Source organism: Pan troglodytes, chromosome 6 (genome assembly GCF_028858775.2).
Source record: "Pan troglodytes isolate AG18354 chromosome 6, NHGRI_mPanTro3-v2.0_pri, whole genome shotgun sequence".
Lineage (NCBI taxonomy): Eukaryota > Metazoa > Chordata > Mammalia > Primates > Hominidae > Pan > Pan troglodytes.
In genome coordinates this window covers 44,979,615-45,004,584 of record NC_072404.2, presented here as the reverse complement: position 1 = coordinate 45,004,584, position 24,970 = coordinate 44,979,615, and the positions used below count along the sequence as shown (strand labels likewise).

The 24,970-nt window shown below is 39.7% G+C and overlaps 1 protein-coding gene across 9 annotated transcripts in view; it reads right to left on the bottom strand.

The window, feature by feature from the left end:
- Positions 1-24,970, bottom strand: part of POU6F2 (POU class 6 homeobox 2) — a 491,407-nt gene that overhangs the window by 246,792 nt on the left and 219,645 nt on the right. For all 9 annotated transcript variants that reach the window (XM_054687489.2, XM_016957297.4, XM_016957300.4 and 6 more), the window contains exons 3-4: positions 18,044-18,135; positions 14,738-14,966 (exon numbers count right to left, since the gene is read on the bottom strand). In XM_054687489.2, the coding sequence (XP_054543464.1) occupies positions 14,738-14,966; positions 18,044-18,135 (321 nt within the window). The remainder of the gene's footprint in view (positions 1-14,737; positions 14,967-18,043; positions 18,136-24,970) is intronic.

The window sequence follows — 24,970 nt, the reverse complement described above, 5'->3', positions numbered from 1 at the left end:
CTAACTAGACCAGACTGAATAATGGATCCTTAGCAAATAGATAACTCCTAAAATTTTCAAGCATTCAACTGAATTTGGCAGTTCATTTAATTTTTTTTCTGGAACTTTCAGAAATCTGCAAATACCCTTTGTGGAATTATTGGAAGCTTTTAGCAAAAGAAAGCAACAGGCCCCTTGCAAATATGTCCGATGTTGTGGTCTAGCATTCCCTCTGAAACATTCTTTAGTGACAGCATTGCCTATGGTTCTTTTTAAACAAACCAAATTCTGTGTGGATGCCTAGGCTTTTATTCAGCTAACTTTTGGTGGTGAAAATAAGTAACTAACAGAGATTGCAAATGAGTTAAGACATTTTTTTAATCCCAGAAAAAAATATAGCTTATTTGTTAATTTATTAAGGATATAGAAGGATAATTCTTAAGGAGCATTTTAAAACGTTTTAATGTTTTTTATTTTAAAATATTTAAACCATAAAGACAACTATAGTGAATAACATACAGAGGGCCTGTGTACTCATCACACTGTTCTCACAAATTCTAACATTTTGTCCTTCTTGTTTTATATTGTTTTTGTAAAATATTACAAATACAGTTGAAGCACAAAATTTCTCTATATTTCACAGTAAAAAGTGTACTAATTTTTAGAAAGACAAGATCATTTTTAGGCCAGGTGCGATGGCTCACACTTGTAATCCCAGCACTTTGGAAGGCTGAGGTGAGTGGATCACTGAGGTTAGGAGTTCGAGACCAGCCTGGCCAACATGGTGAAACCCCGGTCTCTACTAAAAATACAAAAATTAGGTGTGGTGGCACACACCTGTAATCCTAGCTACTGGGGAGGCTAAGGCAGGAGAATCGCTTGAACCTGGGCAGTGGAGGTTGCAGTGAGCTGAGATCATGCCACCGCACTCCAGTCTGGAGGACAGAGCGAGACACTGCCTCAAAAAAAAAAAAAAAAAAAAAAAAAAAGAGAGAGAGAGAGAATTTTAGATTCTGATCAATGGAAATTGCGCATAAAACTGCATCCCAAGTAGTTCCTATACTATAGCAGAGAGCCTACAAAATGTGTTGTCTCTAATTTGTGTTACCAAAATGGATCCTTTGTGATTTTCTGCTTGAAGGTCCACAATTTACATGTACACTGTTATTTTTATTTTTAATGAACATAGCTTTTAACCAGCACCATATGTATAGGCAGATCCTCCAGGCCTGTGTTGCCCAAGAGAAACATAATGTAAGCTGCTAATGTGAGCCACCCATGCAAGTTAAAATTTTCTGGTGTCCATATTTTAAAAAAATTTAAAGCTGAAATTATTTTTAATAAGATATTGTATTTAACTCAATATATCCAAAATATCATTTCAACACATTATCAACATATAAATATTCATGAGATATTTTGCATTTGTGTGAATTTTACACTTACAGCATATCTCAGTTTCAATTATCCACATTTTAAATGCCCAATAGCCATGTGTGGCTCATGGCTACCATATTGGATTTTGCAACTCTAAATAACAAAAGTAGCCATCATTCATTGTGCACTTACTAAGTATCAGGCACCATGCTAGGTATGTTCCATATAGTATCACATTTAACTTTTAAAACCACCCTAAAAAATAGACAAGCAAAGCAAATCTCAGAAATCAGAGTGCCGTGTCTAGGCTACATAGCCAGCAAGCAGAAGGGCTGGAAGTAAATCTGGTCAGTGTGATTCACAGGCTACTCTATTAATTACCATGATCCATGTTTGCCTGAGTGCAGAGTCTTTGTCCTAACCGATCCTCTCCTGACCATGTAGCTTCTGTATTAACTAAACATCTCAGATCTTATTCTTACCAGATGCTCGGGTTTTCGGTTGCATAAATGCCTTATCTGGTCCCAGAGATGGTGCCAAGTACATCCCTCTTTTTCCCCCATCTCTTGTCAAGGGGCTGGAAAATACTTTGACTCAGAATCACTTCACAATGAGACAAAATGTACTAGGGCATCAAGTTGCAAAAGAAAGGGAGAGACTGATATAATTTAGCTTAGTATGCTACTGCCATCTTAGATTCTTTTGTCTATATCCATTGTTCAGCTATTTGACAAACTCCTATTTCTATTCTTTCCGTAAAAGTCTCCCTAGTTGGGGAAGTGGCACACCTTTCATGGTTTCACAATAAACTGGAAGTGAGTAACAGAACCAAATCAAAGGAAATAAAACTCCAGTCGCGGCTGCTGCTGGGGTTGCCTTCTGAATGTGGCTTATACAATATTTCATCTGTGCTGACACCTTTCACTCTCAATTATTTGGCTGCTGTCAAAACAAATCAATCAAATTATAGCACTGTGTCTTCATGTTACCATTCTATTGCAAGTTAGCAGCATTAACTTTGAAATATATGGAAGTATAAATTTTATCTCTATTATTTATTTAATGCAACTTTCTCCCGTGTGAGTTATTTTCCAAGCACAGCAAAATCAAATTATCTTACGTCAAATGTTGTATATATATATATGTTCTGCTAAGAATTTCTAAAATAATGCCACACAAGGGAACTGGGATGCATAAAAATGTGTTAATGGACCTGTATATTTGCGCTAATCCTAATCCAGTGACAAATGACAAACATACTGTGTTCTTTTTTATTTTTTTAGTTTTGGCTATAAACTTGATAAGCACAGTTGGGAGGAGATAACACTAAACCAAAGTAAAAGGTTAACGTGGAGCCAAGTATTTTTCAGAGATTACGTTTGCTTACAATATTAATAAAATATAGTCTTCAAGGGAAATCGTTTCAGAAAATTAAAACTGTGTTATTTAAACCACAGTTTTTACAAGCACAAATATCCTTCCCTATAGCACCAGATCTAAACATAATGGTGCCGTTTCCACTGCCCTACATGAGGACAGCAGGCATGACACAAAGGTTCTTTAAAAAGAAGAAAGGAAGGGAAAAAAGGACTCAAACATTTTCATTTTCAGATTTTAAGGCTACAACTACGTTTTTTAAATAATAGATTTAATTCAGTTGAGTTACTTTTCAGCAAAAGAGCAAACACTGTTGAAACTTTTATGTAGACGCTCTTAAAATAGCTTCTTTATACATGGAAACCTGGCAAATCCTTAGAAGATTAAAAAGCAAACTGACATACTTTTTTGGGGGGCTCCTTCTTGTTGCATTCCGGCTAAATAAGGGGTAAGCAACAATCAAAAAGACCCACATTAATGCGGAGATTATGTCCATGAAAGAGAATTCAAACACAAGAGGTATCTACAGGAGCCCCACATAACCTGGTGCACAACGATTAGACAAGTTGAAAACGCTTCCTTAGCCTCCATTGTGCCTGTCCCTTCCTCTTTTCCAGGGCTTGAAGAATGGTGCTCCTTCCCTAACCTCTTCTCCCCCAGAAATATCTTCCCTCCCTAGCTTCAGTCACGGTTTCTTCAGTCACTGTTTTTCTCTAGTATAAATCTTTTTCTGAGTTCTAGATCTAGGTATTACTAACTGGCTAGTGGTATCTCCATCTCAATATTCTACAGGAAATTTGAACGAATCATGGTCAGCTTAAAGTAGGGATCTCCTCTCTCTTTCCTCTTATCCCTCTACATTTAACCCATCACCAAGTTTTATCAAACCCACCTTGTTAACGCCTCCTAAATCAGTCCCCTGCTCTCCATCATTGCCACCAGGACCTCTTCTCCCTGGATTCCTGCAATGGTTTCCTAACTAGATTGGAGTGCCTACTATAGTGCCTGGCAAATAGCAGATGCTTAGTAAGTATTTGTGAAATCGATCAACCAATCTTTGGGCACAATTCATAGAAGGAAATGAGGTTTAGCTTTTCCCAAGAGGGAGCTGAGAAATAATAGCTGTGACCTCTCACTAGGAATCTACCCTGCAAGAATTACACACGTAAGAGAAGATACGGTTTTCTTGGAGAGTATTAGCTCTCCATTCTCTAAACAGTGGGCCAAGAATAATTGGGAACTGTCTCCGATTTTCTTATTTTCAATAATCCCCCCACTCTCTGTCCCCACACTTCCCTCAGATGGAGAAATTCTCTGAATTTTGGTTCCAGAAGAGAAGTGAGCAAGTAAACCCGCTTCCCTTCCATCCATGGTAATGGAGTGAGATTGTGAATTTCAAACACAGTCTTTTCCTTTTTTAGGCATCAGTGACATTCTAGTGGCAGCCATCTTGGAAAAGAGCTACTTACTTTTGCCAACTCGGATGGCTGGCTTGGAATCTAATCTAGTTTGCACATCCTAGTGTAGAATCATTGCTAGATGCCATCAGAAGCCCTGATTTACAGCCTTACTATGTGCAAACTGGGGATCACATTACTTTCCTGCATTTTGCTTTGAAAATAAATGCTTTGGCTTTGCTTTGACATTTATGTGGCAGCTGGAAACCATTATCCTTTGACAATGCTTTATTCCATTGACAGTATCTCTTAAATACGCAGTATACTAGTCATACTCCTCATTCATGTGCTTCCAGTTTAATCCATGCCCCAGTGCCTCAGTGACACCCGCTTCAAGGATAATGTACTACAGAACAGGCTCTCCAGGTATTTTAAATAAAAAGTCTAAAGCCTCAGAGATACAGAGGTTTGAAAAACTGCCAAAGTAAGACACATTGCAACTATTTTTCATAACTTCTTTATGGTGGATTTGGTATTATTGTATGGTGTGTCTTGTGGAGCTCTTCTGAATAACACTGTGAATATGAATTTATGCACTAGGTATTTTTAATATTGAGCTTTGTGACAGCAAGCCACGTATCATTGCATACTAAGAACCAAAGTCCTTTTTTCTAATTTTTGTGGCAGGTACTGCATGGCCCTTTTCTGTGAGTGGTAATGGATCTCTGCTGTCAAGTTCATGATGTCAGTGGAGATGCAACTTTCTGAGTGTGGTCATCACTAGAATAGCACAAAATTAAATCACAAGAAAAAGTGGTGCATCTGGCCACCTACTTGTCTTCCTCAAGAATGGTACCAGAAGGTTTAGCACATATTTCCATCCCCACCCACCCACTCCCTGCCAGCAATTTCTCCTTCGATCAACAAAATCAAGCACATTTAAAGACAATTTTATTAATATTAAATACTGTTCATACATAATGAATGCATAGAATTGCTTTGTGGTTGTATTCTTTTTAATCTGAGAATTAATGCACTTTGTGTTGAGAGTTGCTTTTTTAAAGAAGGTGGTTAGAAGGTCAAGACAGCAGACCCATAAACCTAACCTTGGCAACACTAGTAATTATGTTGTGGATATGGCCTTCCACCTTAATGAATAGAAAGTATTCGGATTTCAAAATAAAACCTATTAATATAAGAATTTCTCATTGTCTGGCACCTACCAGTAATACTTTGTTATATACAGTATTTATCTTTTATCATTCCCTCCCTCTCTCTGTGGGTGTGTGTGTGGGTGGGGAGGGGGCTTCCTTTAAACAATTGGGATCAAATTACAGGCATCTGAAGTCTTGATTATTTTACTGTCAGCTTCTGTATCTGAGAAACTGAGCAAACAACACTGTTTAATGGGGAACCTGAGTCTCCCATTTCCATAAAGATTTTCCTAGTTTCAATTTCATTAGCAGTTTTGTATTTAAACTTTTTTTATGTTTTAAAGAAAGTTGGTATTTTGTGAAGCCCTAGAGCATTCACTTATATTTTCTCCTTTTGGGGAAAAACTGAAACATATTTTGCATACCATAAAATTCCTCCTTTTTGTACAAATTTGACAAACACAAATAGTGAACCATAACCACGATCTAGACAGAGAACAGTTGCATCAGCCCCCAAATTCCCTTGTACTCCTTTAAATTCACCTGTCCCCCACTTCAGCAACCACTGATCTGCTTGTCATCCCTCTACTTTTGCCTTGTCCTGAATGTTACATTAATGAATTCATTCTTTCATATGCCCTAATTTGCTATTTTAAACCGTCTCCAATTGGCCCATATACTCGTTACCCAGTTTTACATTTATCATTTGAATTCTATAGTTAGAAATTGTTAATGTGTGTGTTCTGAAAAACCACATGAATAGACCATGTGATCTAATGGGTTCACCTAATAGAATTCTAGAATCTCAGTGTTGGAAAGAATCACCTAAGTCAAATACTTCTGTAGTGTATCGTTAATGCAATGACTGTTGGACACAGCGCCTTGTCATATAGTTTCCAATTTTGTGCTCCTCCTCTCTTCCTTTAGGGTTATTTATTTTCCTCCTCCACACCACTGGCAGCTGACTTGACCAGGTGACTTGTCAGGCCAACAGCGTGTGAGTGGAAGTGATGTGAGCAGCTCCTGAGCTGAAGCTTTAAGAGCCACTGCAGTTCTGGCATTCCCTGCTCCCTTTGTAATGAAAAAAACATATCCCAGACAGGGGCTGCTTCTTCTGCCTGGATCCTAGAAGGTGAAGGATGTGCAGCAGAGTCACTGCACACCTATGACCCATATGTAATATGAAATCAACAAAGAAACACACCTTCCTGTTGGAGATTTTGAGATTTTGTGCTTAGCACTTAGGACTTCTCCCTGGGACACTCTTTCTTCAGATATTGGACAGCTTAATCCCTCTCATCCATTGGGTCTCTGTGCAGTGCAGAGACCACAACTTAAGACCTTGCATAAAATGCATCACATCCCCATCCCTGCCACGCTTCCCCACCTCCATCTACTTCACTCCCCCAGTAGCGTATATGTGCATTAAGGAACTCTTTGTTTATTGCTATGTCCTAAGTCCAGATCACTACCTCTAATGCTTTGAAAGTTCAGTAAATATTCATTGAACAAATGAATAAATGTTGCCTTAATAGAAAAACAAAAATAAATAGGTCTGTTTCTTATCAAACTGGTGTGGTCTTTTACTGTCAGATAATTAAAACTATATAACTCGATATATAGTTCTGATTTGTCTTCTAGTTCCAAAACTTACTCTAGGTTTTTTCTTTTTCTATTAAAAAGATTTTGCTCTTTCTCGCTTCTTGTTTTTATTTATTTATTTATTTTTGAGATGGAGTCTCACTCTGTTGCCCAGGCTGGAGTCCAGTGGCGTGATCTCAGCTCACTGCAACTTCCGCCTCCCAAGTACAAGCGATTCTCATGCCTCAGCCTCCTGAATAGCTGGGACTATAGGTGCCCACCATGATGTCCTGCTAAATTTTGTATTTTTAGTAGAGATGGGGTTTTGCCATGTTGGCCAGGCTGGTCTTGAACTTGTGACCTCAGGTAATTGGCCTGCCTCAGCCTCCCAAAGTGCTGGGATTACAGGCATGAGCTACCACTTTCGGCCTCTTTCCTGCTTCTTACATTACAAGCTGCTTCAAATTCTTGAGATTACCCAGGCATAAGTAAGTAAATGCAAACATATATCCATGAAAAATTACAGCATAACTGCATTGTTTTTAAGTATGTTCATCTCTAACATTTCAGGCTCTATGATGGCCACGCTCACACACAGGCAAGGCATACAAGGTCCTCAGTGTTGCCTTCTTCCCGCTCCTATAGTCTGATTTCTTGCCACCTTGGATTCCCAATTTTCATTGAACAGACAGAGCTATTGATAGAACCTGTAGACTCTGGTCTCCTCATGCCTTCTTCTCTACACTGAATGCTCTCTTTACTTCTCTTTACTGGACTCTAAGTCTTTAAAAATCCCTCATTCACACTTGAGCACCTTTTACAAGTAACCTAGGCACTTTCTCTATTCTTGGGCCACTTTATTGAACCAAATAAAGATGCCTGTCACAGGGCTTCCATTCTAGGGGCAGAGTCAGACATAAATGATGCACATTAGCAATACATCATACACAGAGATTCTCCTCTACAGCAGCAGGCCCAAGCATCAGAATGCTGCTGACCTTGCCCTCGATGGCTACAGTAGGCATCACCCAAAATGCTCAGAAAGGCCAAATAAAGAAAACCAAACATTTTTGAGATTTTGTAAAAGGTCCTAAGTGTTAGGGAAAAAGAAAATGCAGAAAGCGAGTAAGGGAGACAGGAGTGCTGGGGCAGGGGAGGAGGAGGAAGGAAGGCTTGATGCTTTCTGGGTGGGAACAGAGTGCTTCAGGCAGAGGGACCAGCCTGTGCAAAAGGCCCTGGGCTAGGAGTACGTGCAAAGAACACCAAGGAGGCCAGAATGCCCTCACATCAAGGCTGATTTAATTGAAAGAGAAGGGTGTAGGGAACAAGAAAGCAAAATAAATTAGATTCAAGATGTCTGTCTTGGAAAAAACTTTGGCACAGGGAACTGACTGGAAGCAGAAAGAAAAGAAGCATTCCCTTTTCTGAGGGACTGCATTTTCAAAGGAGCTACACATCCCTATCTGTTGGAAACATCAAGCAGCCCATTAGATCTCCAGCATCTATAAGCTATACAGGGACTGAGAAACTCCCCGAAGAAAGGTATATTCCTCAACTTCCTCATCAGATGTGGCCAAGGAAGATAACGGACAGGAAAGAATCTCCCAGGGGTGTGGCCAAGGGCCAAAGAGAACAGTGGCCAAAGGTGCTTCCCTAGAGACACCCAATCAAGGAACCTCCATGATGTCTGCCCACTGGGATGTTGGAATGGTCATAGATAAACAAAATGCAGGATATTTTTATGATGAAACACTGCTTGGAAATTAACAGAAAGGAACTACTATACTGTTGTATACATGACAACATGGATGAACCTCAAAAACATTATGCCGAATGAGAAAAGCCAGACACAAAAGAATACATATGATATGAATCCATTTATGTGAAGTTCTAGAACAGGAAAAAACAGATTACCTGGTTGGATGGAGGGGACTGACTGCAAACGGACACAGAGGAATCTTTTAGAGATAATTAAATGTTTTCTGTATTGATGGAGCCTGCATGGGTGGATGCAATTATCAAAACTCATTTAACTAAGCAAGTAAGGTCCATGCATTTTCTTGTATGTAAAGGATACCTCAGTGAAAACAACAATCATACAAACAAAATGGAATATAATGTAACTTGCACATGAAATCCCTAATCCCCAAACTATTCCCAGGTACTTCAGCATCCACAGGCTTTAATTTGGGGAGTCAGAGAAAACCGGGGCAGGTTTCCTGCTAGAGTGAAGGGAAGAAAAACCATCCTTGGCCTTGATTTTTCAACTGGCCTTGAACCTAATTGCTTTTCCATGTTCAGGTTTAGCAGCACTCTTTAATGTATTTTTGGTCATTAATTTAAATGTTATGCTTGACTTAACTGGAATGTTCACACTTTGACATAAATCTCCTATGTAGCACATTTATATTCTCCATTTATGTTGCCTACAGTGATTAGTAGGTCATTCTGGCCTGTGCTGTGAGAACAAGTCACTAACCTGAACCATCTGTCCCAGAAGTAGACTCAGCTCTACCGTTCCATTAACCCTTTTGCTGCCTGTTGTCACTCACATCGAGGCTGTATATATCTTCATTTCCTGCCTATGTTTCAAAAAAGCAAAAGATCCAACACATTTGCATGAGCTCCATAAAGGGGATTTTATTTTGCTACATCAACTAACAACTTCTGTTTTTACCCTAGGACTGCACATCTTTAGTACAGCTATCTGTGTTCCAAAGTAATAAGTAAAAGGGAAGACACTGACTTTTCAAGGAGCTTATGGAATATGTGACAGAGCAAGCTTAATTATCTTCTTTCTTTGGAGTTTATGGCTATTATTCATCTTATTTCACAGGTGTGTGCTTGCTTACAGTCATCAGAGGCCAAAGCCCAATAAACATGGGATAAAGGACGCAGGGATGGAGAGACCCAGTGTAGCTGATGATGGATGGTACTTGGAAGGGGAAAGGGGCACTCAAGGCAAGGTACGAGAGGGCACAGAACTCACTTATTTCACATATGGACACAGGGCTTTGAGGAGTAGGTCATTTCTAGATCTCATCTGAATGCTCTGAGTAGAGCATTTCTGAATCCCACCCAGAGCTTCCAAGGTCTTCGTTCAAAACACTCAGAACCTAAACCTCACCATTGGCATCTCCTGAGCTCAGAATTTGTTTCAGTCCTTGCTCATAAGAGGCCCTACTGGCTTTTACTGTTCCCAAGAGAAAGGCCAATGTCCAGCCTGCCTTACCTGCCACCCCTTCTGCTGATGAGAGAGGCTCAGCTTGTTTCTTAAGCTCGCTTGTCCATGTTCCATACCACATCATTCTGGCTTCCCACTTCCCACCCACATCATAGCCAAGAGGACAGAAACGAACATCTCAATCTGGGGGCAGTCAATCTCCAGTCTGGCCAGTGACATGAGATAGCTTAAATTAAAAGGCTCAGCCTCATGGTAATTTCTCTCTTGGATAGTCAGAATTTTAGACAGACATGGAGATAAGGATAAAGATGATGGAGACAGAGAAAAATGGAGAGTTCCTGACAGGTACATGAATTGGAAAGATGCCTGACCTTAGAGGAGACAAAATGGAACATGAGTGAACCAGAATTATGGTTCAGCCAAAAGCCATCCAATGCAGTAGAGAAACGTCCTGGAGGGCGCAGGAGAAGACAGGGAGATGGGTCATTAGTCATTCTGGGTGTGGGGATTAGATGCCTGCCTCCTGCAGAGGAGAGGATGATACAGCCTGCAGCCTTGTGGTTTGCTGGATGCTCTAATGCCCAAATTCATTCCAGGTTCCAATGAGGCTGGGTTACAGGGCTGTTCCTAGGATCCTGCAAGATGTCTAACTCCTTACAACTGTGTATCTTCTTACAATAAGAACTCATCACTGATGAGACAGGAATCAATCTCTTTCTTGCTGGGAAGGATCTGAGAGAAAGACAAAATAATCCCCAGGCCACACATACAGGTTTTCTGCTGAGTTATAAGGTCTTTTTATCAGCAAAGCAAAACTTTCATTGGATAAAATCTCAGAGCAAGGACTTCAAGAGGGCTTCCACTATGTAAGAGAACTTTCCTTGGTCTTGAGGATATGAAACTCCTAACAGAAGCAAAAATGTTCCCACACATTATTCCTTTCTGTCATTCTCATCTGGAGGCCTGGGGTGGTGAGTGAGAGCAGGAGCATTAATAAGGACATTCACTGCCTTCATGTGGGTCATCCATTGTCATAAGAGTCTCTGATTCTGGCTGCTGGTGATATTGGGGGATGCCATGGACTGGGTGTTTGTTCCTCCCACCCCACCAAGTTCTTATGTTGAAATCCTAACCCCCAAGGTGATGGTATCAGCAGGTGAGGCCTCTGGGAGTTGATTAGGTCATAAGGGTGGAGCCCTCATGACGAAATTAGTGCCTTTATAAAAGGAACCCTGAGAGTTCTCTCATACCTTCTGTGGTGGGAGGACACAGTAAAAAGACAGACATCTATGAACCAGGAAGTGGGCCTTCACCAGAACCAAATCTGCCTGTGCCTTGATCCTGGACTTCCCAGGCTGCAGCACTGTGAGGAATACAATCTGTTGTTTATAAACCACCCTACCTATGGTTTTTATGTTATAGCAGCCCAAACAGACTAAGGCAGGGAGTTGCCTAATGAACTTTGAATAATCTCCCTAGATCAGCATTTCTTAAACTTTAATGTGCATGGGGATTATCTGGGGATCTTTTAAAAATGCAGATTCTGTTCCGAGAGTCTCGGGTATCTCGGGTAGAGCCTGAGATCCTGTATTTCCAGCAAGCTCCCAGGAGACATTGATGCCGCTGGTCTGGGGACCATGTTTTAAAGAGGAGATTGTGATATGACCCCCGCTGTCAGAGTCGAGAAGAGCTGCTCTCAGTGTAACAGCATGTCATGAGTGCTCATTAAAATACATGTGTAAATCATGGCCTCCAAGGCTCTGAGAGCTATTCTGTGTGACTTGATAGGGGATGTAAATGAACACGCTCTCAATCACTTCAGTAAAAAGGAAAATATTTGAAAACTTATCCCTGAATTCCAAACCATTAAGAGACTGATGTCAGCAACTTTTTTTTTTCCTTTCATCCTAGCAAATTTGTGACTTTTGAGCTAGAAGAATAGACAGGCTAGAGGGCTGGGTAGGAAGGCTGGAGATAATTCCAGTCGGCCGAACTGTTTCATGAATAAAAGCTTAACACTTCACAATGAGGAAAAGGGCACTATTCATGACCAAGCATGTTACATGGTAACAGGCAGTGCTTCAGACTAGGTGTGCAGACTAGGTATGCAACCTGCCCCTCACAATGACCCACCAAATCTGTTTTATAAAATCACTGGAGAAGTGGGGTGTTTATTATAGACGAGCAGACTTAAGAGTTGTTTTTAAAGACTCTGAAAAGCCTTGGGTTGATAAATACTGTATTTATTGTACAGGAAAGAGATGGGGGAAAGGAAACATCCTTCTCCCCTCGCTGTTGACTGCATGAATGCATGTAAGGATTCCTTCTAAGGTACTGATAGTCCATTTACAAGACTCTCACCCTTAACTCTCACCTTTGAGAGAGGATGAGATTTGAGGTCATCCTGAAGACTAGCTCAGTCTCAGAACCCCTGCAGATGACCTTTCAGCCTGTCAGACATTCACTCACCATCCCGAGTCCCACTGCTTCTGCAACATAACCTGGAAAGCTCCACAAGCCATTGATTCTGCCTAGGGATTATCAAGGGCTGTGCAATAGGTCGCCTAAAGGTGGGAAAATCAGCTTTGGGATGGCTGCTGGTGGATTGATTACAAGGTGACCACTGGCTTTGCCCTTTAGGTGGTGGACATTTATCTTGGGCACTTTTGAGGCATGAGACTTTCCTGATTACCATCCTTATTGCCCTTGAACTTCTCGTTAGGATGACCACCTCTTTCTGGGTTACCTGAGACTTATACTAATTAGAAAGCTTTTCCTATAACCAGCTGATTTGCAACTGGGAGGTGATTTATTCTAACAACCTCATCACCTTCCCTCCAACGTCAGTCAAATTTCAAAGAGGAAGACAAAGGGGGAAATGTTCACTTGTGCTTGTGTAGCAGACAAGAGCTTGGGCGTCAACTCCAACCCACTTCTGAAGATGATGCTGAGAGGGAAATTGTGTCAGAAGTGCCCAGGGATAAGAAAAGCAAGTGCTTTTGTTTCCCCTACTTAATCAGGCTACAAAGCTTGGGATTCCTTTTCTGAAACCAGAGGTGACTCAAAGAACCAAACTCCAAACTATAAGCTAATGATGAACTTTGATATTTACAACAAACAAAAACAAAAGGGAAAATCTTGGTGGAAGAAGTCCACATTGGACCAATCATTAATTTTGAACCCTTAAAAAAACAGGTACTAATATCTTAAGAATATCAAACCATGATCAAGAAATAACAAGCCTACTTTTTTTTTAAACTCTGATTTTTGGCATCCATCTTAACCAAGCAGGATTAATTCGTGGCCTAGGAGCTCTTCGAGCTTATGTTTATTTATAATATTCAATATTCCCATAAGCACAAATGTTCCAAACGGAAGGCTGCATTTTGATAATGCCCATTTCTTCATTAAGATTTCATCATCCACCTACATTAAAACACCTCTCCCTACACTTTGTTGCTTCGGCTTTCACCTTGTGTATTCCTGCTTTATTTGCTTAATCTTGAGATCTGGCTTCCCAGGCACTCTCAAATTTGAAACAAGCAAAGTTTGTGCATTAGCGTATCCTGGGCATGCATGATTTATGAATGGCAGGTTTCTTGGCACAATTTAATGGTAAAAGAGAGACTTCGTTTTAAACATTAAAATGGAAGTCAAGAAGTGGCAACAATGGGTGGGGTAACAGAACATAGAGAACGGAAAGAAGTTTGGGTCAAGAGTTAACAGTTCTTACTTGGTCTGTTTCTTAGTCTTGTGGACTGATTCTCCGATAAATTATATGAAGCCCTAACATTTGACCAGCTAAAAAAGTATTTTAAATTGCTATTCTGATAACTTACCCAGACAAGCCCTCATTCTGCAAAAAATTTAATTGTTAATGTTTATATATATATGAAGAAAACAAACATCTTTGACTAGTCCAAAATAAATTCATTTTCTCTTTAGCAGGCATCCTATTTATATTCAGGTCATTTTCCACCAAAATAATTATTCCTCTGACAGAATCTTTTGTAAATCAATCTATCAGTCAATGCTACCAAATCTTTTAAAGAAAAGTCAAAACCTTCATAATATCAAGACAACTACCCTTCCTAAGTAAAATTAGAGTCTGACTTGTTATACGTCCCTGTAGTATAAAGGCTCAACATACAAGTCTATTTTTCTCATTGCAAAATATGAGCTCAAGTAACACAATTTTTGTTTAATAACTATAACTAAAACATACTTTGTAGAGCAAAATAATCATTAATAAATTATTCCAAATAATATCTTGTATTTGAGATGTTCCAATCACTTCAAACACAAAAAAGCAACCTCTAACTTTTCTTTACTCATGGCTAAATTGAAGAATTGGTGAGATGATAACTCAGGTCTTCAAATAACAACACAGGAATTTTACTTTTAAGTTTCTGATATGTCATGCAATGATGACTCATAAATGATTCCAGGAGACCTGAAAAGTTTTGATACCAATGTTAGGAAATGAGGATTGATAAAACCAATGGCTTGTGCAGGCTCAGGATTCACAGACAACTGAAAATTTTGCTTCCTATGGAAGCCTTCCATATCATTTAGGGCAGAAGCAACTCTGAACCACATTCACCATTCTAGGCACTTTTTTTTGCCCACTTCAGAGAATACCGGCCAATGGGTAGAGCCTTACGTGGCGCATGGACACTATGGATTACCTTGTAGATTTTGCAATGGCAGAGTCATAATGCCTCCGGCTGCAGCTGCTGCCACCAGCCCTTGGATGTTGGTGAGATTCGCTGTTGGCAGTGTGAGAACCAGTCCTTGCTGGCCTCCTAGCTGTCCCGCCATGTTGAAGGGAATGAGGATTGGCTGGTTGAGGGCTGGGGGGCCTCCCGGCATCACGCCGGCCACAGCAGAAGCTAACTGCTGTGCCGTCAGAAGTGGCTGCAAGGAAACAGATACAGCTAGCTCACTTTCCTGTGGAACCAAGGCATGGGTTTTAAAAACATCTTCTTTCCATTTAAGTAGGGTCAGAAAGTTCCCGAAGAAGTACCAAAAAACATGCTCTATCTCATAAAAAAAAAATGATTGGTAGAAAAAAATTTTCAAAGTTGCATTTCATTGATTTCTTTGGAAAATTTCATTTGGTTTGGACTTCTTCTGAGGAACTCAAATATCTTTACAAGTAATAACTTACGTTTATATGCTACTCTTCCATTGAATTTCCATTTGATCCTATCTTCATATATTTGAAGCTCTCAGCTAATTTATTCTCTGTTGTTCCAGAAAGAACTCATTGGGATCAGTGGGATTTTTTGATTCAAAAAGAGCAACGAAATACTACTTTTGACTTTTAAATTAACAAAAATAATGTAGAAAATTTACTCAATGCTGGAAAGTCTGTATTGACACCATTATGCAGATCTGTGGCTGGGGGACATGTACACTAGCATAATCCTTTTGGAAAGCAATTTAGAAATAGATTATCAAGAGCTGCAAAAATATTTATCCCCCTTTAACTCAGAATATACTCCTACGATATAGCTTGAAGATATTATTCAAAAGGAAATAAGATAACTGCATAAAAACATGTATTGTTTCAAAATACATAAATATTGAAAATAGTTTATTACAGTACTAAACTAGATGAAATATTGCATAGTCATTAAAATGGATCATTATGACACCTCTTTAGAAAAATAGAAAATGTTTGTAATATGAGAATACAATAGAAAGTAAGCTGGATAACTCTTTAGTAAACTTGAATGATTATTGTTAAAATGGTAGAATTATGTATGTACAATGACAAGATCTAAAACAGAATGTAAGACATAAAAACATTTGATGTGGATAAAACTTAAAATCTTTGAAAATAATTCTTTTGTTATTACTCTAACATCATTTGCCCAATTAAAATGATATTATACAAACACATGTTTACATCCACTATGGATGGAACAGCCCTTCTCTGGTAGGGAAAGGCAACTGCTGGGCATGTTTTGAGTGCAGCACGTGGGCTCTTCACCAGGATGACATGGGAAGGATTCCTGCCCTGGTCAAGGCAGATGACCACAAGAGTCATTTGATCTTAGAGTCCTTGATTCAGGACTTTCATTGCAGCCTTGTGGGAGCCATGTGGAACATAATAATCCTATATCTGTTGTTCTTCTACAAGAACCAATGCAAAATTCTTATGTGAAGGGTAGGAAATTAAATACAGGCATACTACTAAGCTCAATGTATAATAGCCAGGCACTATTCTAATGCTGTAGTTATTCTACCAATGAGATACAGAGAGGTTAGTAACTTGCCCAAGTCCCATGTCTAGTTGAGAGGGGGTTCAAGTTCAAGCCCAGGAAGGCTGCTCCAGAGCCCACGTTTACCCCTTTCTTGTATCCCCTCCAATACAAAGAACAGATTTAGAGAAGTGGGGCTGCTTTATCTGAAGAATGAGGGGAGGTGTGGAGAGGGCTAAGCCCACACTTTGGCCATTCCCTGCAGTGTTCCTTTCAGGACCCTTTAGGGGAGACTCTGCAGAGCCCTAGGATTCTGCACAGCTGAGTTTAGAACTGCTGCTTTAGACCCCACAGGCCTTGCTCCTAATGTTTTTGTGCACTTTGCTAAATTCACACCAAGTAACTGTGCTTCCCTTTTTAAAAAAATACAGTTATTCTAATGAGCAAAATAAATATACTTCGGGAATGTATACAAAATTATATGCCGGCCCTCAGATTCCAGGTGTTACATCACTGCCAATAGTGATATTATGGTAAGAGGGAAGGCAAATGCATAGCTCTCAGACCATATATGGGTCATAGATTTGGGGGTTTTGGCCTGCAGCATTTTAAAAATAGGATTTGTGGGCTCAGGGCAGGGCATGCACTCTCCAGTTTGTCAAAGGGCCACCACTCCTCACTGACCTGGGCCTGTGGGGCTGCCTACCCAACCTGAAGGCATTAGAGTGTGTTACCCCCAGTATGTTCACAGGAAGGTGTGCAGACATACACACACACAGACACACATAATTACATGAACACACACACGATGTTACAAGCATAAAATTATAAAGCGTATGACACCAAAAATCCTGTTCCTGAGAGTCCCAGGAAAACTCTCTAGGCTTCCATAAGCCAGCAGACATTTTCCCAGGCTTTCTGTCCACAGGCACGGAGTGATCTGTGCTCCGAGATGGACTACGGGATCTGAGGCCATAGGGAGTCTTGGTGGCGAGTGGAATAAGAATGTCAAGGCCAACCCTCACTCTAAGCTTGGGTGAGCCCTCAATGTGCTTAAAGTCATTAACTTCCAGGAGCAATAATGACAATAAAAGGGAGAGAAAGGCCCAAGTCTCAGCTTCTCTTTCCAAAAAGCAGGATGAACTCTGAAAGCTTCACACTAAATGATAGAGGTAAAAAGGAAAAAAAAAAAAAAAAAAAAAGCCCAGCCTTTTATAATTGTGTTCTCCATCTCCATATAGCCCACACCAGGCTGCAAAAAACAAATATTGGACTTTAAAAAATAATGACTGTATTTCTTTATTAATGCAAGAGCTATGTGTGATGTACAGTATTGTCAAACCCAATAAGCTGAACTTGCATTAAAATTGCATTAACTTTTTTATATTAAATCACATCTTGTATTTCAAAAATGGCTATAGTAAGGTTGAAATAACTTAATTTTCTTCACACTCCAGTCATTAAAGTTTTACTTTCCAGGAAACTGCATGGTAACCAACAGCACAATTGTAGTGGGTTTTAAGTTAAAAAAAAAAAAAAAAAAAAGTGTTTCCACATGATTAAAGCCAAGCTTTCCTTTAAGAAGAGAGAAGAGTTTTGCAAACACATATTTTCTTGGTGGTATTTAATAAATAATGTAGTCATACAGCTTTTCATATGAAAACTTATTACCATCTTTGCTCTGTTGGAATTAATTGGATTTAACTCATTATTATTTATTTGGTGATTTATATGGTTAAACCATCCTAAATGCAGCCAGGTGGAAAGCAGCTGAGAGATACTGACCTGTGGCCCAACTGGAAATGGGGGGTGGGTCTGACTGGCCTGGTGTTGGTCAGGAGTGCCTGGGTCTGATAGTGCCGGGTTTCCTCTGGCCCCTGGAATTCAAAAGAGAAATACTCCCTTAATATATGATCCAGCTTGGGAACTGATGTCACATAACGTTAAGGCATAGATGATACGACAGAATGGTTTATCAATATCTCCAGTGCTCAAATCACTTATCAACTGCATAAATAATGATAAGAGACATTCAGGATGGCCAAGTTCATCAAGAGGTAGAAGAATAGAACAGCAGGGAATGTAGCACAGTCAGTTTGCATAGAGTATGCCAGTGTGTCGTATGTGTGGGAAGCTGCACCCTTTAAGTACAGGCAAGCCACAGCTAATCTAGTTTCCTAAAATTAAACAAAATGTGATCTCAGATATGACCAAGTCCATCAATATTTCCCCTAATATGGCTTTCCCCATCTCCTTCATATTCCCTAATATGGCTTTCCCCATCTCCTTCATACTCCCAAGTTCTTCTTCCGTACTCTTTGAACACTGAATCTTATGACATCGCTTTCCTGAAAACAAAGCCTTTTTCCATATCACCTTATATAATGTTCTAAAAAGAATATGGCTCTCCCTAAGCAAGTGCCCCAGGTGCTAATTGAAACAGTAGGAATCCCGCAATAGCTCCAGGGAGCTCCGCCATGCTAAGCACAGAACACAACTTGCTTCCCTTACCAGAATCCTATTGGACAGCAAAGCAGAAAAAATGAAATTCCACCAAAGAGCAAATCCTTCAAACCCTTTTAACATGGTCATTTCTCTACGTGTGTTTCTGTGCTTTGTTTCAGGACAAACTGTAGCAGGTAAGATAGTGGTAGAAACAATAGATACACAAACAAACAAACAAAACAAATAAAACCAGTGGCAATTTTTGAGAATTTCTACTTGGTAGCTTTGTTTCCTTGGAGTTTTCTAATGGGTGGTTGAAATCCAATTCCAAGCAAACCTTAACAAGATCCTCTTTCCTGATGTTTGTCCTATGAATAACAAGTGGAAGACAATTCAAACCCTGTTTACCGGCATGCCATGGACAACCCAGAAAAAAAGATATGACTCTGTCACACTTATAAATTTTAAAGAAGGTATTATTGGCTCATTTAAAACAAATTCTCCTATATATTCTCCAAAGGGACAGACTTATAAATAATGGAAACAGGGGAAAATACTTCAGCACATTAAGCTACAAATAAAATTGACTGCTACATATTATTCAATTGACTTCTATCTCTACCACAATGTGTCAATCGTAACAGCATTTTATAATAGGATTAAGCAATAAATGTGCAAAGCCATTATGCAGAAATCTGAAAATCTGATTAATTTGTAATATTTTTTGTGCAGAAAGTCAGGAATGGACATTGCTTGGGGAATACTTACAAGCATTCTATTGAAATATCTAAATTGATTTGGAACAAACTAATAAAAACACAGACGTGCTGACATTTTATAAAGTGAATTCTGTCAAAATATGTTTGGCATTTTAATGATTGCTGTCATTTAATAACAAGGGTAAGATGACCCATCATAAGATGCCAACCATTTCCTCATAATGTGCAGAAGACCTTTCTTCTAAATTTTTTAGATGCGATTTACCTATTATGCTTAAAAGCACGGCATTTTAAGCTGGAAGATGGCTTGTGCAGTGCAAACCTTGCAAGTCTCTGTTCTTTCTTATATACCCAAGTCCAATTTTGCCCTAAAATTCTCAGCAGAAATTTATGTACTTCAAAGAGCTTATGAGGTTTCAAAGTGATGTTTTGGTCAAATATTCAGATTAGGCAAATTCTCAAATGGCTAAAAATGCACAATTTTTTAAAAATTTGGTTGTTTTCCCATACTTGCCAGGCATGGGTTTTTATACCAGACTATGAAAAGAGTGTTTTTACAATGCACAGAAAAATAGAAAAGTCCTTTTAAGCAATTAGAAAATGAATACCTGCATTCTAAAAAATTTCCATACCATGCCAAGCCCTTCTGTCTCTTCTTTCTTTCATGCATACCAAGCCCACTTTTTGACTCTGTTTCTAATGCATGCCATTGTAATGTTTAGGATTGGTCTCACACAGGCATCGTGTCAACAAGATTGTGCATTTGTTCCCCTCAACTTTACACAGATTACATTTGCTTACATTTATTCTTTGTTGCTTTGAGGCCTAGCTGGTGCTCAGTAGCTTGTTCTGAGGCTGGTTAATTCTCAAAAACCACGTTCAGTGTAGTCCAGGGCAATTCCACACAATTTCATGTGTAAAATGAAGTCTTTCACAGGCTCTAGAGGAGATTATGTATGCTCTCCTGCCTGGATCCAAAAGTAATGTTTCTTCTTAGTGTGCATCCCCATTTTCCCCAAACAGATGTATCACGCATAACCTTGCAGGACCATAAACTAATCCGTCTGGTTGGAAGGCGGCTCTGGAATCAGGGGCCTTCTCAGAGCCAGAGGGGGAATCAGGAAGTCAGAATGAATAAATGGCGTTGGCTAAGGGTTTCAGAGAGATTTGAAGCAACACTTAGCTGAACGTTTGCAGAGTATTTGACGTTGGATATTTTCATGGGCACAGATATGAAAACACAAACTTGAATGGGTTGGGTGGGTTCCTCCTGACCAGGAGCCTAGGAAACATGTTACATCTGAGACCAAGGAATTCCAGGAAAGCTCTCTGAAGTCTGTTCTGAAGTTAGCAGCCTATGCTTTTGAGGCAGCAACTATGAGCTCTATGGGACAGGGGCTGTGCTGCTGGTTCATCACTTTATGTTGTCATTTCATTCACATTTCTTTTTCAATAGAAATAGGGGTCTGGCTTTTAATTCAGCAGTGATATAATTCCTTTAAGATAGGTACTGGCATCCACGTGACTACTCACTGTTGTTTAACATAAACCTTTGAAATATCTTTAAATTATTAGCTTATTGGCAAATTCTACCTCGATTCCAATTTAGATATTAAAAGCCGTTTGGTGTAAGAGTTAAAACCAAGAACTCTAAAAAAATTTAAACTCTGCCTGGGTTTAAATTTAGCACTACCACTTAACTGAGAATGTGAACTCTGGCTTGTTTTCCAACTTCATGCATCACCTTGTAAAAGTCAGGGATAACAATAGTACCCCTCTCACAGCATTGCTGTTGTGACGATTAAATGAACTAATATGTATGTAACTTTCTTGAAACAGTGCATGCTTGCCATATAAGTGCTATTTCTCTTGATTATTATTATTTAATAAAGATATTTAATTTGTATTTTTTTTCGAGAGAGATAGTATCTCACTCTGTTGCTCCGGCTAGAGTGCAGTGGTGTGACCATTGCTCACTGCAACCTTGATCTCCTGGGCTCAAGCCATCCTCCTGCTTCAGCCTTCTGAGTAGCTGAGACTACAGGAGCGAGCCACTACACCCAGCTAATTTTTTCTTTTTTTTTTTTTTTTTCTTTTTGGTACAGAAATCATCTCACTCCATTGCCCATACTGGTCTTGAACTCCTGGCCTCAAGTGATCCTCCCACATTAGCCTCCCAAAGTGCTGGGATTTTAGGCATGAGCCACAATGCCCAGCCTAGATTGTATTTAATCTAATAATATTTAATATTATTTGTCTATAATAGTGACCTGCCCCAAGTCAACTCAATTCATATTCCTGCCCCTCTGTCCCTTTGTGTGGAGTTCACATTCTCTTGCACACTGGCTAAAGGTGGCCACTGTGCACTGACTCTAACTCTGTCCTTGGCACCACTGGATGAACGTTTGGAACTCAACTAAATAGTTGGGTCCTGAAGAGCCTACAAAGCAAGATGTTTACATATATAGTTGCTTCCTTTAGTCCATGGTAGCATAATCAGGAAATATGGCACAAAGATAGTGGCAAAGTTTCCAAATTTTTACACAGACCATGGCTTATAGAAGTGGTTCTCACCCAGGCCTGTGAATCATTTGTGGAGCTTCCTGAACACAGAGGTTGATATCCCTCATGAGGCTACTGACAGAGCATCTAAAGCGTAGCTCATGTGAATGTTTTATGAAACTCTACCTGTGACTGAAGACCACAGGGAGCCAGCAGTGGCTTAGATGTTACCCAGGCAAGGCTGAATCTCCTTTGCGCTGAGACTGCCATATGCAATCCGTTTTCTAAATGGCAGATGGGTCTGCAGCTAGTGTAATCCCCTTGGCCTTCCAAGCTTCTTTATCTGCACCATTCTTTTATCATAATCCTGATTGACTTCTAGCTTAGCAAGGGAGGAATCATCTCAGATACATCTGTTTTGTAATTATGATTTGTTCACAGGTAATTTTAAAAATATAATAACTGATTTTAAAGGGATCATAATATAAAATTTAAAATAGCTACATAATAGAAGTTAATTCTCTGCAAATACAAGAAACCCTGTTTTGAATCTATTATGGAAATGATAGGTCATAAATGGTGAAGACATCAAAATACTGATTAGGAGTTTGGATGGTACACTTGGATACAACTTATTATTAATTGTTATAAGACCTGGTTGTCAAGAGGGCATTTGTTCACTCAACACCATTGGTCCCAGGGTTGATCTCACATCTGAAACCCACAGGGTGCCTGCGGATCCCTCTGCTCTGAAGGGACTGTGACCCACAGAGGTGAGGGGGTGACCACCTGAGCACGACACTCCTTTCTTCAGTGCCCTCCTGAGGACCTGAAGGGACTGTGACCCACAGAGGTGAGGGGGTGACCACCTGAGCACGACACTCCTTTCTTCAGTGCCCTCCTGAGGACCAAGCCTCCCACACTCCATTCTCTCCACCCAGCTCAAGCTGAGTCCCTGAAGAACCGTCACCAATAACTGTCACCGCACTCCTCATAGCAAGTTCATTTTTGTTTTCCAATTCTTTAAAAAAAAAAATTGGTACAACAGATTTTCATTCACCAAGGGAAACCAGTCTCAGCATCTCTCAGCTACACTAAAAGTAAAATAGATGTTCACTCTTGCACAGAGTTTTGAATTGTTCCCTCTTTTTGGAGTTGACTCTTCCAAGTAAGTCATTTTAAGAAACAAATATACTCTTTTTAATCCCGAGAGTATATACTCCTTTCTGGAGCCTTACCCTTTGCAAAGAGGATATGACGGCCAGGGCAGATTGAGAAAGGAACAGAACTGCAAATACGAATTGCTCATCCCAAGCAAAACAACTCCACTTCCTCCCATGCGTCAGCGATCCCTCCAAAGTACAGTGCTTAAGATTCCCTGGTTAATGACTAATGCATTTTTTATGAATTGGGTTCTTTGGATAGAGAGTTTGGGTTTCTGTGCTCTCTGCATTAGCACAAACATAATCACATGAAGGTCACAGAGATCCCTCAGCTTTCTCTGGTATTCATACCTTTCTCACCGACTGTTTGCAGTTTCCACCAGTGAAGGAGGTGACACAAAGGTTACTTATTCTAAGATGGACAGTTGGATGCATTATTATTTCATGTTGGGTGTGAGAATCCCAGCTAAGCAGAGCAAAAGTCCCCTCTAAATTAAACTTTTTTCCTTTCAATTTTTTCAAGATTACTAAATGCCAAGGAGGGAGTGGAGGTGTCTATAAAAATCTCTGCTGACCTACTGCCACTGTTTGCCACTTTTTATTGCCAGTTAGAATTTCTTTATGATACTGGTCACACAGGTATTTATGTACAGAACACTGTACAGACCCTTAGTAGAATCTGAGACTCTAAGGCTAATTCTACAAGCCATGCTTGGAAATCAAACATTCATTAATCCACAAAACGGTTTGTACGTTTTTGCAAATTACATTGTCAGGTACTTGTAAATTCACCTATTGAGGCCTGGAGAACCAAGACTGTCTGATTACATTAATATGAAAAATGCATTTCTTTATTCTTACAGTGAGTGACTTATCTGGCTCCAGCAGAAGGAAGTCCAGCTTTCTTTGGGTGAGGGGTCTAGGTCCTAAGTGGTTCTAAATCTTTATTGTAAGGCTGCATCTACACATGAAAAGCCAAAGGGAGATTTGGGACAGTTAGATAAACTACAAAAAGAAATTCTACAAATCTCTTATTTGAACTGAAGATATTTTTGTACTTTCTGCCAAAATTCCTCAATAATTGCTTCATTTTTTATATGTAGATTTAGTCTGTGCTATAGAAGACTTTAATGACTTTTTTCTTCAAAATTTACTAAACATCCCTCAGTCTTCCTCCAATAATTTTTTTATCATTTGTTTTCACATCTATCTAATAAAAGCAGAGCTAAACTCCTGTGATATCCAGCCCAATAAAGGTCTCATTTTCTGTAAATACTTTTTCTCAGAGAGACACGAAAAAAGGAGATAGTCATCAAATGTATTTTAGCAAAATTCCATGACATACTTTAGGCAGTTAGAGAACTTTCGGAGTAGAGATTATTCCTTGAGTACTGCTATCTCTACAAGAGTGTAAGTTCTTTCAGGGAAAAGTCTCTAACTCATTTTGTATCTCCCACAGGCCAGCTCCAGGCCTTCATATGTAAGAATATACATATGTACGTATCTCTATATGTATGTGTGTATGGTGGTGTTGAGGTACATCACAGTGAGTTCAAATTCTTAAAATGATGGAGGTGTGTGTCAGAATCAGCAGAACGAAGTCAGACACAGATTTTAGAGCATTCAAAAATAGTTTGTCTGATTTTTAAAATGCCTTTTTAAGTCTAAGAAGCCTTGCTCATTTCAACACAGTTCTCCCAGGAAATGCACACTTGCTCTGACAAGGTCATTGCTAGGAGGCACCCTGAACACTGCGCTCCATCCCTGGACAGTCTCCTTACAACTGATAGCTGGGCTCTGGAATCCACAGATGGTGCAGCCACACATGTTCTGGGCTTTCATGCCCATCTAAGCAGCCTCCCTCTTGCTTCGTCCTTGCTCAA